Raw genomic sequence first — 15230 nt, 5'->3', positions numbered from 1 at the left:
ATCAGCTTGATGCTGTGCATCAAAACAGATTTAGAGTCATTAACAACCGAGGAGAATCTCGCACTGGCAAAATCTTCTGAAAAAAATATTACAGTATTTTAGTAATGAATGTAAACAAAGCGCCATACAATTTGAGGTTCCTGGTAAACTTTTCCCTATCCTCAGTCCACCATTCACTTATATTGCATAATATATTCCCTAGTTGACCAAAGTTTATGTGGCTAAGATTTTAAATGATCATGCTTTTAATATGGCAGAATAGGCTACAAAACATTACAAACATATTTTTTTAATTATGCAATATGTTAAGATACATTTCAATGTTTTAAATTCTATAGATCAGTCTCTGGGTTTCAACCCTCAGAACTTGCTTTAAACCAAAGCACTGTACCACCAAATAGCCTGTCTGTCAAATTGTATGGAAATATTCTAACAAGCAAAAGCATAGTTTTTATAAATTATCAGAATTGCTTCAATGTGTTGTACAGTGCAAGCAATGGTTACCGTATTTGAGAATTTGAGGGAAAATGCTATGCAGCGAAATGGCGACATCTTGTGTGAAACTGGAGACATTACAGCACACTGAGGCCAAGTGCCTTGGTCTTTTTTACCTGCATTGTAATGTTCTATTCAGACTTCAGTTTCTCTGTCAAAACATAATGTTTCAATTTTTGGTGTGTGGAATCATTTTTAAGACAATACAAGACTATTTACAAAAGCATATAACAATTTACAGGAAATGGAACTTTGCTATCTTGTCTCAGGTTGTAGCTATCAGGTTTTTGTACGGCATAAATGGGTTTCCTGTCACTGTGGGCTCCAGGGCACAGTAGTACAGAGCAGAGTCTGTCACTTCAGCAGAGGAGATCTCCAGATGCACACGCCTGTTCTTTTTATCATGTTTTACGGTGAACCACTTGTCTGGCTTTTCCTCAGAAGTTGCATAGATGAGGATGAGGAATTCTGGTCTGGATCCAGGGTGCTGGCGATACCACTGTAGACTGTTTACATTAACAGCTGAGTAGTTGCATGACAGAGTAAGACTGCTGCCATCCAAAACATGCTCTTCTTTAGATGTGGAAGTAATTGCATCCTGTCCAATGCTCTCACCTGGGGACAAAAATATGTTTTTCATGACTTTAAAGTAATATGAGAAATTTAGGGAGCCAGCAGTCAGTCCTAGTAATTTATGTTCATACATGATGCAATAAAACTTCCATGTTCTGATTTAATATTGGGGCTTTCAAAAATTTTTAACCGTATATCCGAATATAATAAGGGCACAATAGATGAGAGAAATGCAACCAGTCACTTACCCACCATTGTTGTAAATAGAAGAAATATACAGTACAGCCTCATGATGGCTGTTTGAAAGAAACACTGACAACTACTGTAGAACAGAATAGGTCCTTCCCTCTGCATGGATTTAACAGGAAACCCCCCTACGCATTGACTATGTTGCTCCTCCTCCAAGCACATCATAACTACCTATCAGACTTCTACTAGTAAAAAAGAAATCAGATTTTGATTGCACGCAGCACAAACAGACTTATTTTACACATTCATCAGTTGGTTGAAAATGGTTCAAATAAAGACTGATGAGGATTAGACCCTAGCATAGGGAAAAACTGGCTTAATGTAGCTGACATTACACACAGCCCACCTTCCTGCTTCCATCAGCTTACTGAAGGATTCTAGTCGATGATTAGCATTGGGGGCCAGATTTAATCTCCAAGGGAGAGTGAAACTCTTGCAGGTACATACAGCTGTTATGGGGACAACAACAAACATTTGGCTCAACCTTGTGACCAGCAACATATAAAGAGGACGCCACACCCAAGGATTAGTATCAAAGCAAAGAGACTTTATTTACAAACAGTTGCCATTAATTAACCAAAACTATGGGAGTCTGGAGGCCTGGCCAAACAGAACAAAAGAATGGGGAAGTCTGGGCCAATCACACAATGGCCTATCGAACCCAGAACTGCCCCCCCCCCCCCCCCCCCCCCCGTGACAAATTAACTCTTCAGAAACACCCCAGATATGAAAAAAGGAATCTTATCATCATTATTTTTACACCACAAAATTTATTATATTCAGTATAACACAAGCTGTTTGTGCTGAAAGTATATTCCATGGAGACTTGTTATTCTTCTGTCATGTTTAGTAATTTCACTTCTCTATTAGAAATGCATAAAAATAATACATACAGGAATAAAAAATAACAATTAAGCAATCACTAGAAAGATTAGTAAGAGGTGCAAACCAAGGCAACAGTTAACACCAGTCCTGCAAAAAGCTGCATCTTGTTGTGAGGTGAACATTCAGGTTATTAGAGGAGAGCGAATCTGAGGCAGAATATGTGCCTTAGTTTTTCTGTGTGGTGTGTGGGAGGGGCAACAGTCATCTGACTAGAATGTAAAAGTAAGCAAAACCACCAAACGTGTCATTTGTAAATGAAACAGAGACTTTTGGTTGTTCTTTCATTAATCCACATGTCCATGGGTCATGCAGTATTACCCTGTGGGACTGCAGGCATCAGACAGCACTGGCACAACTGTAATTTGTTTGATCTGGCTAGGCTGTCTGCACATTTTAACTACTGTAGACATGTGCCTTTGGCAAAAAAAATCTTCTATTGGCTTATCAATTAACTGCTCAAACAAGTTTGACCACAAGCAAATGTCAATGAACAGCATTTTTAATTATATAACAGTGGATGAATGATCCATTCTATCATAAGCTAATGCTAAGCTAACTTAAACTTTGCTCTGTACAATAAAATATTCAAAAAAGGAGTGTACATATTGTTATGAAATATAAGTATAACTATAAATATAAGTATAAATATAACTTCCTTTATTATACCTGATCCTAAAGAAGTATTTTTACAGTTACCATGACAGAGAAAATAAATGTCAGAAAATAAGTGGACCCAGGTTTGCTTAATAAATGACAATTGCATTTTTTAATATTTATTCATACAAGCAGCATCAGACGAAATATTTATGTTGAATGACCGTTTATGTTTTGGTTTTAAAATGATACATTCGAAAGATGTGGTTCCACCACCATTCTCCTTCCCTGTCGACCAGGAAGCTGTTCATCAACCCTACTTACTCAGTTCAGAGATTCCTGTATGTTCCCCTTTGTACTCAGTGTTTTTGTACAGGAGGTGAATACTTCATCATCACTGTGGGCCTCAGTGCACAGTAATACACAGAAGAGTCAGACAGCTGCACCTTCTGTATTGTTAAAGGTACGCTGCTCGAGGTTTTGTTGACATGAGCATCAAATCTCTCCTTGAACTCTGCCACAGTCTTTGTGTTTCCATACGTGCTCCTTGTCAGCATGTGCTTTGGAAATCCATTTGGATATTGTATGTACCAGAAGAGATCTGGTGATGGATTACTTGTGCTGTACTTACAACCAAGTGTCACAGATTGTGCTTCTAAAGCAATCACATCTCCTATTGACTGAGCCACTGTGTCTTCAGCTCTGCATTCTGTAAAAAAAGAACAAAGACATATGTGTATCACACAGCAGGCATCAAACAAAATGACTAAAAAATGTAAAAAAAAAAAAAAAAAACAATAAATGAAAAAGGTCAAAGCGTACCAAAACAATAGGCGCAAATGATAAGTATAATATTTCTCCCAATATCCATAACTACACTCCAGTTCATAAATTATGTATACATTTATCATCTATATAATAGATTGAGAAGAAATAAAGCCTTAAGTAATGTTGCATGCAGCAGTAAATTTTTCACTGTGGCCTCCTCTTGTTTTAGTTGCATATAATTTTGTGTCAGGCTGTAAGGGGAGGTGCTTGTATGAGTTTTAGACCAACGGTTTTGTGTTGCACTGCTGCTGCTCACTGGACAAATACACTGCATAACTTTTAACTGAAATGTATTACTGTTCCTATTGTTCAGAGATCCAACAACATAAGAATCACAAATTTAATGACCAGAACATAGAGCCCATCAAATATCATCAATATGGAGCTCCTCTCCGTAATCAATGCAATTAATTGAAAATGTGCATGATCATAAGAGACATCATATTAGAAGCAATGTACAGATTTATGCTGTAAATCAGGTCAATGAAATAAGGACCTTTCAAAGGATGTAATGAACTGAAATGTAATATTTATTCTAATTATGTCATACTAATGTTTTTTTAAATATTCAATTGTATATCTTCACAGTTAAACATTTCATAATTTTGTCAAATGTCATTTGACATTTGAAATCTTTCTCTATCTAAAAAATTTTAATTCTAGCTTTGTGGTAATTTTGTTGCCGTGGAGTGACAAAAAGCTGAGTGTTTGAGGGTAAAATACTACCTGGTCAAATAGTGACATCTTGTGGGCAGCTGAAGACACTACAATGCAGAGTCCAAATGAAGTACTGTTTTTCCAGCAGGTGCACTACAGTGCGTGTAATTGGAAGCACACCTGAAAGCTTCAAGTGGCTTGTAAAAAGAACACAAAATACAAAACTGTTTTAAAATGCTCTTGCAATGTCTGACTCAGAATGTGCTTCACTAATATTAAATGCCTTTATAAAGTTATATTTTAAACATGGGTATGACATTGAATACATTTTCATTCTATTATCAATCTGAAACTTAAGATAAATGGAATCAGAGATACTAGGAATATTTTATGATGTGGGAAATGTCTTCCCACATCATAAAACACATTAAACCCCTTAATATAATTTGAGAACCAGTTGAATGTCACACCATGACTAAGCATTGTTGCTATGCGCAACTCTTTGCTATGCGCCATGTCAGAAAACATTGATCATCTCAAGCTCAGTCCACAAATGGGACAGTTACTTCAGTTTACTCTAATGGCCTGCACAGTTCCCAGATCTCAATACAATAGAGCTCCTGTCGGGAGGTTTCTGTAATGTGTGGCTGAAAAATCTGCAGGAACTGCGTGACGCTGTCGATCAGCATGGACCAGAATCCCTAAGGAATGTTTCCAGAATATTCTTGAATCCATGTCACAAAGAATTCAGGCTGCTGTACATGTGAAGTAATGCATGTGAAGTAACTAATCACATTCATGTGTGACGGGAAATGTATAGTGTGGATGGGCTGATGATTTGCTCTTCTGCATTATTATGTCTGCATATGCTGTAATGTTTTTATGTTGCATCTTGTGCAGGTTAGAGTCAGGTTTTTGTACAGAGTAAATGGGTTTCCTGTCACTGTGGGCTGCAGGGCACAGTAGTATGTGGCAGAGTCAGACAGCACAGCTGCAGCTATCTTCAGATTAAAGGTCTTGTTTGACTTCTCATGATCTGCTGTGAGTCCTTCTTTATAACCACTTCCATGGGTATTATAATTACTGAGGACGAGCTCTGGTGATTTATTCTCCCGCTGGATGTACCAAAAGAGGCCAGAAACACTGTAGGTAGTTTCGTACTGACAGTACAACGATGCTTTCTCATGTTCTGTCAGGAATACTGAGTGATTTTGAAGGACAGAGTCACCTTGTGTGTTACCTGGAAGACATTACATAAGAACAGAGATTCCATGTATGAATTTGTTTTAATTTATCATAAAAAATGGCAAACAATTTAATTAAAAGTCAATGTTAAAATTAAAAAAAATAATCTAAGGCTTAGTAAAATAAAATAAAAATTATTTTTCTATTTTTTTGCATTTCTGTTTCCATAGAACAAGACCTGGTTAAATGGAAATTCCAATATTTTCTTACCTATAGCATGAAAGAGCATCACGAATAAAGGCAGCATTTGTGTTCCTTATCTGAGTGTGTTGAAGTCCCTGTATGTGTTTTCTCTCTCAGTGAGGCATAACAGCACAGTGCTGAAGAGGTTTTGTTCTTGTAGCTCCTGTATTACCCACCCACTGGGGTTTCACACCTGCCAGCCTAGTAGTATTAGGTAGGTAGTATTTGCTGCAATTATTGATCATAGATTCATTAACATTTTCAGCATTGGTACTTGCAGTGAGACAACTCTCCACACACTATTTTTTGTAATTCTGCCAATAACACAAATTGAATTTTTATTTCTTACTTTAAAGCTTGGATTAGCTTGATACAGCATCAGAAAAAATCAGTTTGAGGGGCAATTCAACACATTGAATTAATGGCAACATCTTGTGGCCAACTGAAGGCACTGCACTGCACTGAGGCCCAGGACAGTAGTGCTTTTTTAGCAGGTGCACTTCAGTGACTGGTTGATTAGGCCCTGAGTGCTATGCCTGACTATTGAAAATGTCATAAAATACAAATCTATTCTAAATAGTATTATGATGTTAAGTACTAATTATTTAAATGCTACATTTTAATATAATTGCTTATTTTGATTTTCCAAGTTGTGATTTTTTTATGTTGAGGCAGTTTTGCTTTCATTTTCATTCATTTGTGTTCATTTATTTTTCAGGATATCTGGCATTGCAGAGATGGCTAGTGGTGCTGATCTGCAGGTGCTTTTATATTACAAAGGCATTATTATTATTATTATTATTATTATTATTATTATTATTATTACATACATATTATTAATGGGCCTGTATACTGTAATGTGGCACATGTAAAGAAAACACTTAATTGAGCTTTATTTGATTGCCATCATGACTGTTGTGTTAGGGTTAGTTTTTGTACAGAGTAAATGGGTTTCCTGTCACTGTGGGCCACAAGGCACAGTAGTACAGAGCAGAGTCTGTCACCTCAGCAGAGGAGATCTCCAGGTGCACACGCCTGTTCATTTTATCATGTTTAGCAGTGAATCGCTTGTCTGTCTTTGGCTCAGCAACGACGAGGATGAGGAATTCTGGTTTGGATCCAGGGTGCTGGCGATACCAGTGTAGACTTTGTACACTAACAGCTAAATAGTTGCATGACAGAGTTACACGGCTGCCATCCAAAACCTGCTCTTCTTTAGATGTGGAAGTAATTGTATCCTGTCCAATGCTGTTACCTGTGGAAAACATGATGTGTTTTATGACTATACAGTAATTAAAGGCATCAAATATTAGTGCCAGTAATTGTTTTCATATGTGGTATAATGCCATTTTTATTGCATTGCTAATATTTGGGCTTTCAAACCATACGACCTCATGTCTGAACTCTGAATGAAATAACAGTAGCACAGAAGACTGAAATGCAGTTGGTCACTTACCCACCATTGTTGAAAATAAAAGCAATAAACAATACAGCATCGTGATAGCTGTTAGAAAGCTCATCTAGAACAGAATAGGTCTCTCACTCTGCCTCGCTCTACAGTTTTAACTGGAAACTTCCCCTTAACTATTTAGCTCCTCCTCTGGAGACAATATGCAATACATCAGACCTCTACAAGAAATAGAATTTTGTATTAAAGCGATCATGTGCAGTGCATACAGAGCTACTGTCTTGAAATTAAATGCATTATTTGATTGAAAATGGTTCACATAAAGAATGAAATAAGTATAAGTATGACATTTGTTTATAATACAGTGGTATGTGTGAATAACGTAGTGAGCTTTCTATACAGGCGAACAGTGAATAAACAACAACAGCTGTATTTACTAGTGATTTGAAGCAAAGCACTTTGACCGACCTGGTATTCTGTGTGCAGTGATCCATCTCATCATTCTTCATATAATCTCGGTCCTCAAAAGCGAACCATTTAATTATCCCCGTCTAGGAACAAGTTAGCTTTATTTTACAGCGCTTACACGCAACTAGAATATAATAAAGTTAGCGTAATGTAACTGACTTTACACATACCCTACTGCCTTGCTTCCATCAGCTTACTGGAGGATTCTGATAGATAATTAGCTTTGGGGGCCAATTTTATAAGGGGCTCCAAAGATAGTTAAAGACATATAGCCTCATACTGCTAAATAGATTAAGACCCATGTTTTTCCATTATTCCACTGAAGCTTTACTGTTAAAACATCTCAAGCGGTTATAATTACATGTAGAATGTCGTATTCAGATTCAACCCTTTTATATTTAAGGGGTTGATCTCATCTCATAAGTTGTAGTCTGGGGTTGGATCACTGCCAATCTTTGTGACTAATGAATGCATCAGAAATTATACCCAAGAGAACAGAGAGTGAATCTTATCTTTATTGTTGCACCGCAAAGTGTATTACGTTCAGTATAATTAGGTTACAGATGTATTGGACTGGGACCAAATATGTAGATAAAACGCTGAGAGGCATTTCCTGTTGAGGCTTTATCATCTTTTTGGTTTTGATTAAAAACAACTTCAAAGCTGTGGAATCCTAGCAGGTTTTTGTATGAGAGTTGGCATTAATATATCACTGTGAGCCACAGTGCACAGTAATAAAATGCAGTGTCTTCTGGAATTAATTTTTTAATTGTCAAAATGGTTTTGCCACTGGATTTGTCAGCAGTTGCATCAAATCGTTCTTTGGCAAAGTTTGATGTGCCAGTGCTGTCCCCCCTGAGCAGTATATACTGAAGAGCTGACCCAGGGTACTGACGGTACCAGTAGAAGTAGTAGTAATAGCCTGTGCTGCCAGTGCTGAAAGTACATTCCATGGATACTTCTTGTTCTTCTGTCATGTTTAGTGATTTGACTTCTCCAGAGGAAATGCCTAAAAGTAATACATGGAGAAATAAAATAATAAGTAATCAAAGAAAGATCATTTACTGCACCAAGCCAATGGCTTCTGGTGAGCTCACAAAAGATAACTTACAGAATGCCACAGTTATCACCAGCCCAGAAAAAAGCTGCATCTTGATGTGAGGTGAACTTCAGGTTAATAGAGGAGAGAGAACGTGGGGCAGAATATGTGCCTTAGCTTTTCTGTGAGAATGTGTGGGAGGGGCAACGGTGACCTGATGGGAGTGTAAAAGAGCCTAAAGCTTTGCGTTATTTATAAATAAGGCTGGCTCTTTGTCAGAGATGATATTGACCAAAGTCACAAAGCAATCATAGCAAAGTTGTTGAAAAATTATGGAAAACTGAAAAAACAGTAGAATTCTCGGTGCATTTAAAAAAACATTAATTCAGTTCATTAATAGATCATGTGTGCAGCAGTGGGAAATGAATTACACATGAAACTGTAACAACAGGAACATGTAGTTGATGATTGTTTTGGTACAACATGTTGTTGATTGTGATTGTGATAGTGTTCCTGTTGTCATTGACAACATTACCAACAAGGACGGAGAACTTGGCGTTAACACTTCTGACAGAGACCATCAAACACCTGACTGCAACAATCGCCAGGAAGGGAATCTTGATCCGAGTACATTCCACAATCTGTATACATTGTTACACTTTGTTTCTCTCAGCATTTAGAAATGTGGCTAAAATAATCAGACGTATACAAATCACACTGTTCGCTATGTAAAGTGAGAGTTACCATTCAAAATATCTGAAAAACCACAGAAAGAAAGAAAGAAATTTCAGAAATGGCAAAAAAAGGGGAAAGTCTCGGAAAAAATCATCTTCCATGAAATGAAAGACAGAATTTGGGTGTTTTTTTATTCATCCTATTAATTCCATGGTAGTTTGGGTGGAGTCCTGACAGAGTGTTGTCAGTTGCCACTTTTTATTCTGCATTCAACAATGCAAAATTTTACAAACAACAAACAATTAACAGTGCATTCAGTTGCATTTTGAGTTGGCTAGTACCAAAATGTTCCATGCTGGATTTGGTCACTATCAGAATCCCAAAAAATATAGTACAAGTTCTTAAACAGACAAGTAGCATCAGTGAAAATATGATAAATATTCATTTTCATGTTTTATGTTTAGGTTTAATATTCATACATTTGAAAGATGTGGCTCCATCACCATTCTCATTCCCAGTGGACCAGGTTACTGTTACTAAAGCCTAGAAACCCAGCAGAGATTCCAGTATGATCCACTTGGTACTCTGTGTTTTTGTAAGGGAGGTGAACACTTCACCATCACTGTGGGCCTCAGTGCACAGTAATACACAGCAGAGTCAGACAGCTGCAGCTTCTGTATTGTTAAAGGTACGCTGCTTGAGGTTTTGTTGACATGAGCATCAAATCTCTCCTTGAACTCTGCCACAGTCTTTGTGTTTCCATACGTGCTCCTTGTCAGCATGTGCTTCAGAAATCCATTTGGATATTGTATGTACCAGAAGAGATCTGATGATGGATTACTTGTGCTGTACTTACAACCAAGTGTCACAGATTGTGCTTCTAAAGCAATCACATCTCCTATTGACTGAGTCACTGTGTCTTCAGCTCTGCATTCTGTAAAAAAGAACAAAGACATATGTGTATCACACAGCAGGCATCAAACAAAATGACTAAAAAATGTAAAAAAAACATTAAATGAAAAAGGTCAAAGCGTACCAAAAGAATAGGCGCAAATAATAAGTATAATATTTCTCCCAATATCCATAACTACACTCCAGTTCATAAATTATGTATGCATTTATAATCTATATAATAGATTGAGAAGAAAGAAAGCCTTAAGTAATGTTGCATGCAGCAGTAAATTTTTCACTGTGGCCTCCTCTTGTTTTAGTTGCATATAATTTTGTGTCAGGCTGTAAGGGGAGGTGCTTGTATGAGTTTTAGACCAAAGGTTTTGTGTTTGTGTTGTACTGCTGCTGCTCACTGGACAAATACACTGCATAGCTTTTAACTGAAATGTATTACTGTTCCTATTGTTCAGAGATCCAACAACATAAGAAGCACAAATTTAATGACCAGAACATAGAGCCCATCAAATATCATCAATATGGAGCTCCTCTCCGTAATCAATGCAATTAATTGAAAATGTGCATGATCATAAGAGACATCATATTAGAAACAATGTACAGATATATGCTGTAAATCAGGTCTATGAAATAAGGACATTTATTCTAATTATGTCATACTAATGTTTTCAAAATAATCAATTGTATATCTTCACAGTTAAATATCTCATGATTTTGTCAAATGTCATTTGACATTTGAAATCTTTATCTCTAACTAAACATTTCATTTTTAATTGTAGCTTTGTGGTGATTGTGCTGCCGTGGCGTGACAAAAAGCTGAGCGATTGAGGGTAAAAAACTACCTGGTCAAATAGTGACATCTTGTGGGCAGCTGAAGACACTACAGCGCAGAGTCCAAATGAAGTACTGTTTTTCCAGCAGGGGCACTACAGTGCGTGTAATTGGAAGCACACCTGAAAGCTTCAGGTGGCTTGTAAAAAGAACACAAAATACAAAACTGTTTTAAAATGCTCTTGCAATGTCTGACTCAGAATGTGCTTCACTAATATTAAATGCCTTTATAAAGTTATATTTTAAGCATGTGTATGAAATTGGATAGATTTTCATTCTATTATCAATCTGAAATTTAAGATAAATGGAATCAGAGATACTAGGAATATTTTATGATGTGGGAAATGTCTTCCCACATCATAAAACACATTAAACCCCTTAATATAATTTGAGAACCAGTTGAATGTCACAGCATGACTAAGCATTGTTGCTATGCGCAACTCTTTGCTATGCGCCATGTCAGAAAACATTGATCATCTCAAGCTCAGTTCACAAATGGGACAGTTACTTCAGTTTACTCTAATGGCCTGCACAGTTCCCAGATCTCAATACAATAGAGCTCCTGTCGGGAGGTTTCTGCTGAAAAATCTGCAGGAACTGCGTGACGCTGTCGATCAGCATGGACCAGAATCCCTAAGGAATGTTTCCAGAATATTCTTGAATCCATGTCACAAAGAATTCAAGCTGTTGTACATGTGAAGTAATGCATGTGAAATAACTAATCCCACCACATTCATGTGTGACGGGAAATGTATAGTGTGGATGGGCTGATGATTTGCTCTTCTGCATTATTATGTCTGCATATGCTGTAATGTTTTTATGTTGCATCTTGTGCAGGTTAGAGTCAGGTTTTTGTACAGAGTAAATGGGTTTCCTGTCACTGTGGGCTGCAGGGCACAGTAGTACAGAGCAGAGTCTGTCACTTCAGCAGAGGAAATCTCCAGATCCACACGGCTGTTCTCTTTGTCAACTTTAGCATAAAATCGGCCAGCTCTCTTCTTTGGCTCAGTCCCACTGGCATCTACAACGAGGACGAGGAATTCTGGTTTGGATGAGGGATATTGGCGATACCAGTGCAGATACTTAGCACTTGCAGTACTACTGTAGGTGCATGACAGTGCAACATTGCTTTCCCCCTGAGCATGTACTGTGTTGTTTATTGCCATGATTGAATCTTCAAAACTGTCACCTGTATAAAATGAATAGTACACAGTCATTTGCACATATTCTATACATTAAAAAATTAATGTATTCTTTTAAGTTCAATAAAACCAAACCTCTCATCGCCCTTAAATACAGGTTGATCATATTCAGTTTTATTCAATGCCTAGTAGGTTTGGAGTTGAGATTAAAAGACTTACATATGGTACATAACTTTTATTTCACTGTCTATCTGAACGTAGAAGCTTGATGGTTTAAACAACTAGTCTGATAAAAGGAGGAAGAAATGCAGGATGCTACTTACCCACCATTGTCGAAAACAGAAGTAACAAACAGTGTAGCATTATGATAAGTGTTAAAACACTGATTTTAAGCACAGCTGGAACAGAATAAGTCCTCCTCTCTGACTCGCTCTACAGTTTTAACAGGAAACTCCACACATCGATTACTTAGCCCCTCCTCTGGACACAAACCATTGCTGACAGTCACATGCTATGTACAGTATACAGAAAGGAATGTTTTGTTTTACATTTTATGATAAAATAATCATCTCAACCACTAAGTTGCATTAAAAAGATAAAATTGAAATACACAAATTACAAAAAAGGCATTTTCCTCAAGCATGATACCTTATGATACCTTAGCAAGATACAGCAGATTAAAGATTAAAGGGGAACTAATCTTAGAACTGTACATTTGAAAGCGTACTGCTTAATGACTTCTCAATGTAGAACAGTACCACATTGTGTAGTTTCACTGTCGTGAAATTAATTAGCGGTCAAAATATTATTATTTAGAATGATGTACATATCTGATTTTCATAAGAAAAGGTAGAAATCTTTTTTTGAATTGGTTATGCATATGACAAAATTAGAAATGAAACAATGGTGCATCTGATATATGAAGTTATACCATGACTGACATGCAACTAAAATCTCTTGGAAATTATAAGGGAGATAACCTTATGCATTACTCCTCTCTGTCTATCATGAGGTAATTTCTGGTTTACTGGATAAAAATAATATGTTGAAATAATAAAATCTTGGCTTTTTATTAATTAGATATGCTGTAGTACAAATATCTGCCTCAAACATCTATCTACAGCTTGAGCAGAATATGTCCTCCATTCCAACTCCTTCTGCAAACTTTAACAGAAACCCTGTTATAGTGAAACCATGAATCTGCCATTGCCGGATCCAATGTATGCTATGAACTAACAGGCTGATGTCCAAGATCTTTAATGGTTCTTTATTGATAAATGGGACTTATACAGTATATTTACTACAGCCAGGCTTGACACAGAGTAAGGAGGTTTTGGTACGAGGTGAGAAACAGACTCATACAATGTGGGCCTCAGAGCACAGTAGTATGTGGCAGAGTCAGACAGCACAGCTGCAGCGATCTTCAGATTATAGGTCTTGTTAGGCTTCTCATGATCTGCTGTGAGTCCTTCTTTATAACCATTTCCATGGGTATTATAATTATTAAGTATGAACTCTGGTGACTTCTTATCTGACTGAATGTACCAAAACAGATCAGGAGCACTATATGTAGTTTCATACTGACAGTATAATACTGCCCTCTCATTTTCCGGCAGGAATATTGAGTGATTCTGAAGGACGGAGTCACCTTGCATGTTTCCTGGGAAAACAATGCACAACAATATGGACAATGTTGGAATTAGAACTGAAGTGCTTATCATGTTTATGAAACATAAGACATGACAGAATTACTCATTATTAAATGAGAAATCATTGGTTACACCAAAGATTAAATCAAAAATTAAATCAAGGACTAACCAGAACTCAACAATAGATATGGTTTGGTTACAAATGGTCTTTCAAACGACCTTTGTATTTCTACAGTGGATAATTACACCTGAATACAAGCTCCACAGTTCTTATTCTCTTACCTACGGAAGACAGTAGTATGCCACAGAATAAAGGAAGCATGTGTGCTAGTAGTCTGAGTGTCCTTGTATGTGCTCTCTCTCTCAGTGAGGTATTAGTAGCACAGTGCTGAAGAGGTTTTGTTCTTCTAGCTCCTGTATTACCCGCCCCCTGGGGATTCACACCTGCCAGCCTCCAGCTGCTAATATTCCTCATACACTTTTAAGCATTCATAGTTTATCTATTAGCATTTTTAATGATATCCTCTAAGTTGGTATTTACAATGAGACAAGTCTCCTCACACTGTTTTTGTAACAGTGAGAGTCATACTTCTAGTATTTCCATTGCTTTCTATAAAGCTTTGGTTGTACAGTATGTGCCACAGCATCAAATATGAATATATTTTTTATAAAACTGTTTCGGAGAAAATTCTGCACAGTGGATTAATGGCAACATCTTGTGGCCAACTGAAGTCACTACACTGCACAGAATCTGCTTTCATTTTCATTCATTTGCATTCTTTAATTTTTTAGGATATATGAAATTGTAGACAAATATATTCACAGAGGTGGCTAACCGGCAGGTGATTCTATAATGCCATTTTATTAAATGCCATTTTTTATGCTCATTTTAACAGGTGTGACACACTTCATTGTCATGCAAGGTGAAACAGGTATTTCTCCAATTAAATGGAGACCCAGTAACTATTTTTCCCTCTTTAGGAAACATAGAACTGCAGGAGTGCTATGGTTTCACTGATGAATACATGTTGCCTGTGGCTTCCTGGGACATTGGTAAAAACAAGTTACCTTCACACTGATAAGGAAATTGAACTGAGATCAGTTCTTTGTGGTAGTAATTACATTCTGCAATAAAAGAAAGTCAGAGACATAGAGATGGAAACAGACAGTATTTACTCTGAGGGGGAAAATCCAGGTTCAGAAAGTAAACGTCTGTTCAAGGGTGGAAGAAACACATGGCAGGACTTTTACTTTCTGATCCCTGGACTTTACACATCTAGTCTGAATGTCAGTGTATTTTTATAATTAAGACACAATGTTATTATTAATGGGCCTATATATTGCAATGCTGCACAAGCAAAGACATGGCTTGAATTAGTACTCTTGAGTTGCCATAATGTTTC

General features: G+C 37.0%; 1 gene segment (V, D, J or C); it reads right to left on the bottom strand.

Annotated features, from left to right (window-relative positions):
• Positions 1-74: 74 nt before the first annotated feature.
• LOC118230796 lies at positions 75-1373 on the bottom strand. The segment is given in 2 exon segments: positions 75-1110; positions 1317-1373. Coding segments are annotated over 2 exon segments (393 nt in total).
• Between the last annotated feature and the right edge of the window lie 13857 nt (positions 1374-15230).

The sequence above is a fragment of the Anguilla anguilla genome, chromosome 6, assembly GCF_013347855.1.
Source record: "Anguilla anguilla isolate fAngAng1 chromosome 6, fAngAng1.pri, whole genome shotgun sequence".
Lineage (NCBI taxonomy): Eukaryota > Metazoa > Chordata > Actinopteri > Anguilliformes > Anguillidae > Anguilla > Anguilla anguilla.
The sequence above is the reverse complement of the archived record's forward strand: the minus strand, read 5'-3'. Positions and strand labels throughout refer to the sequence as shown.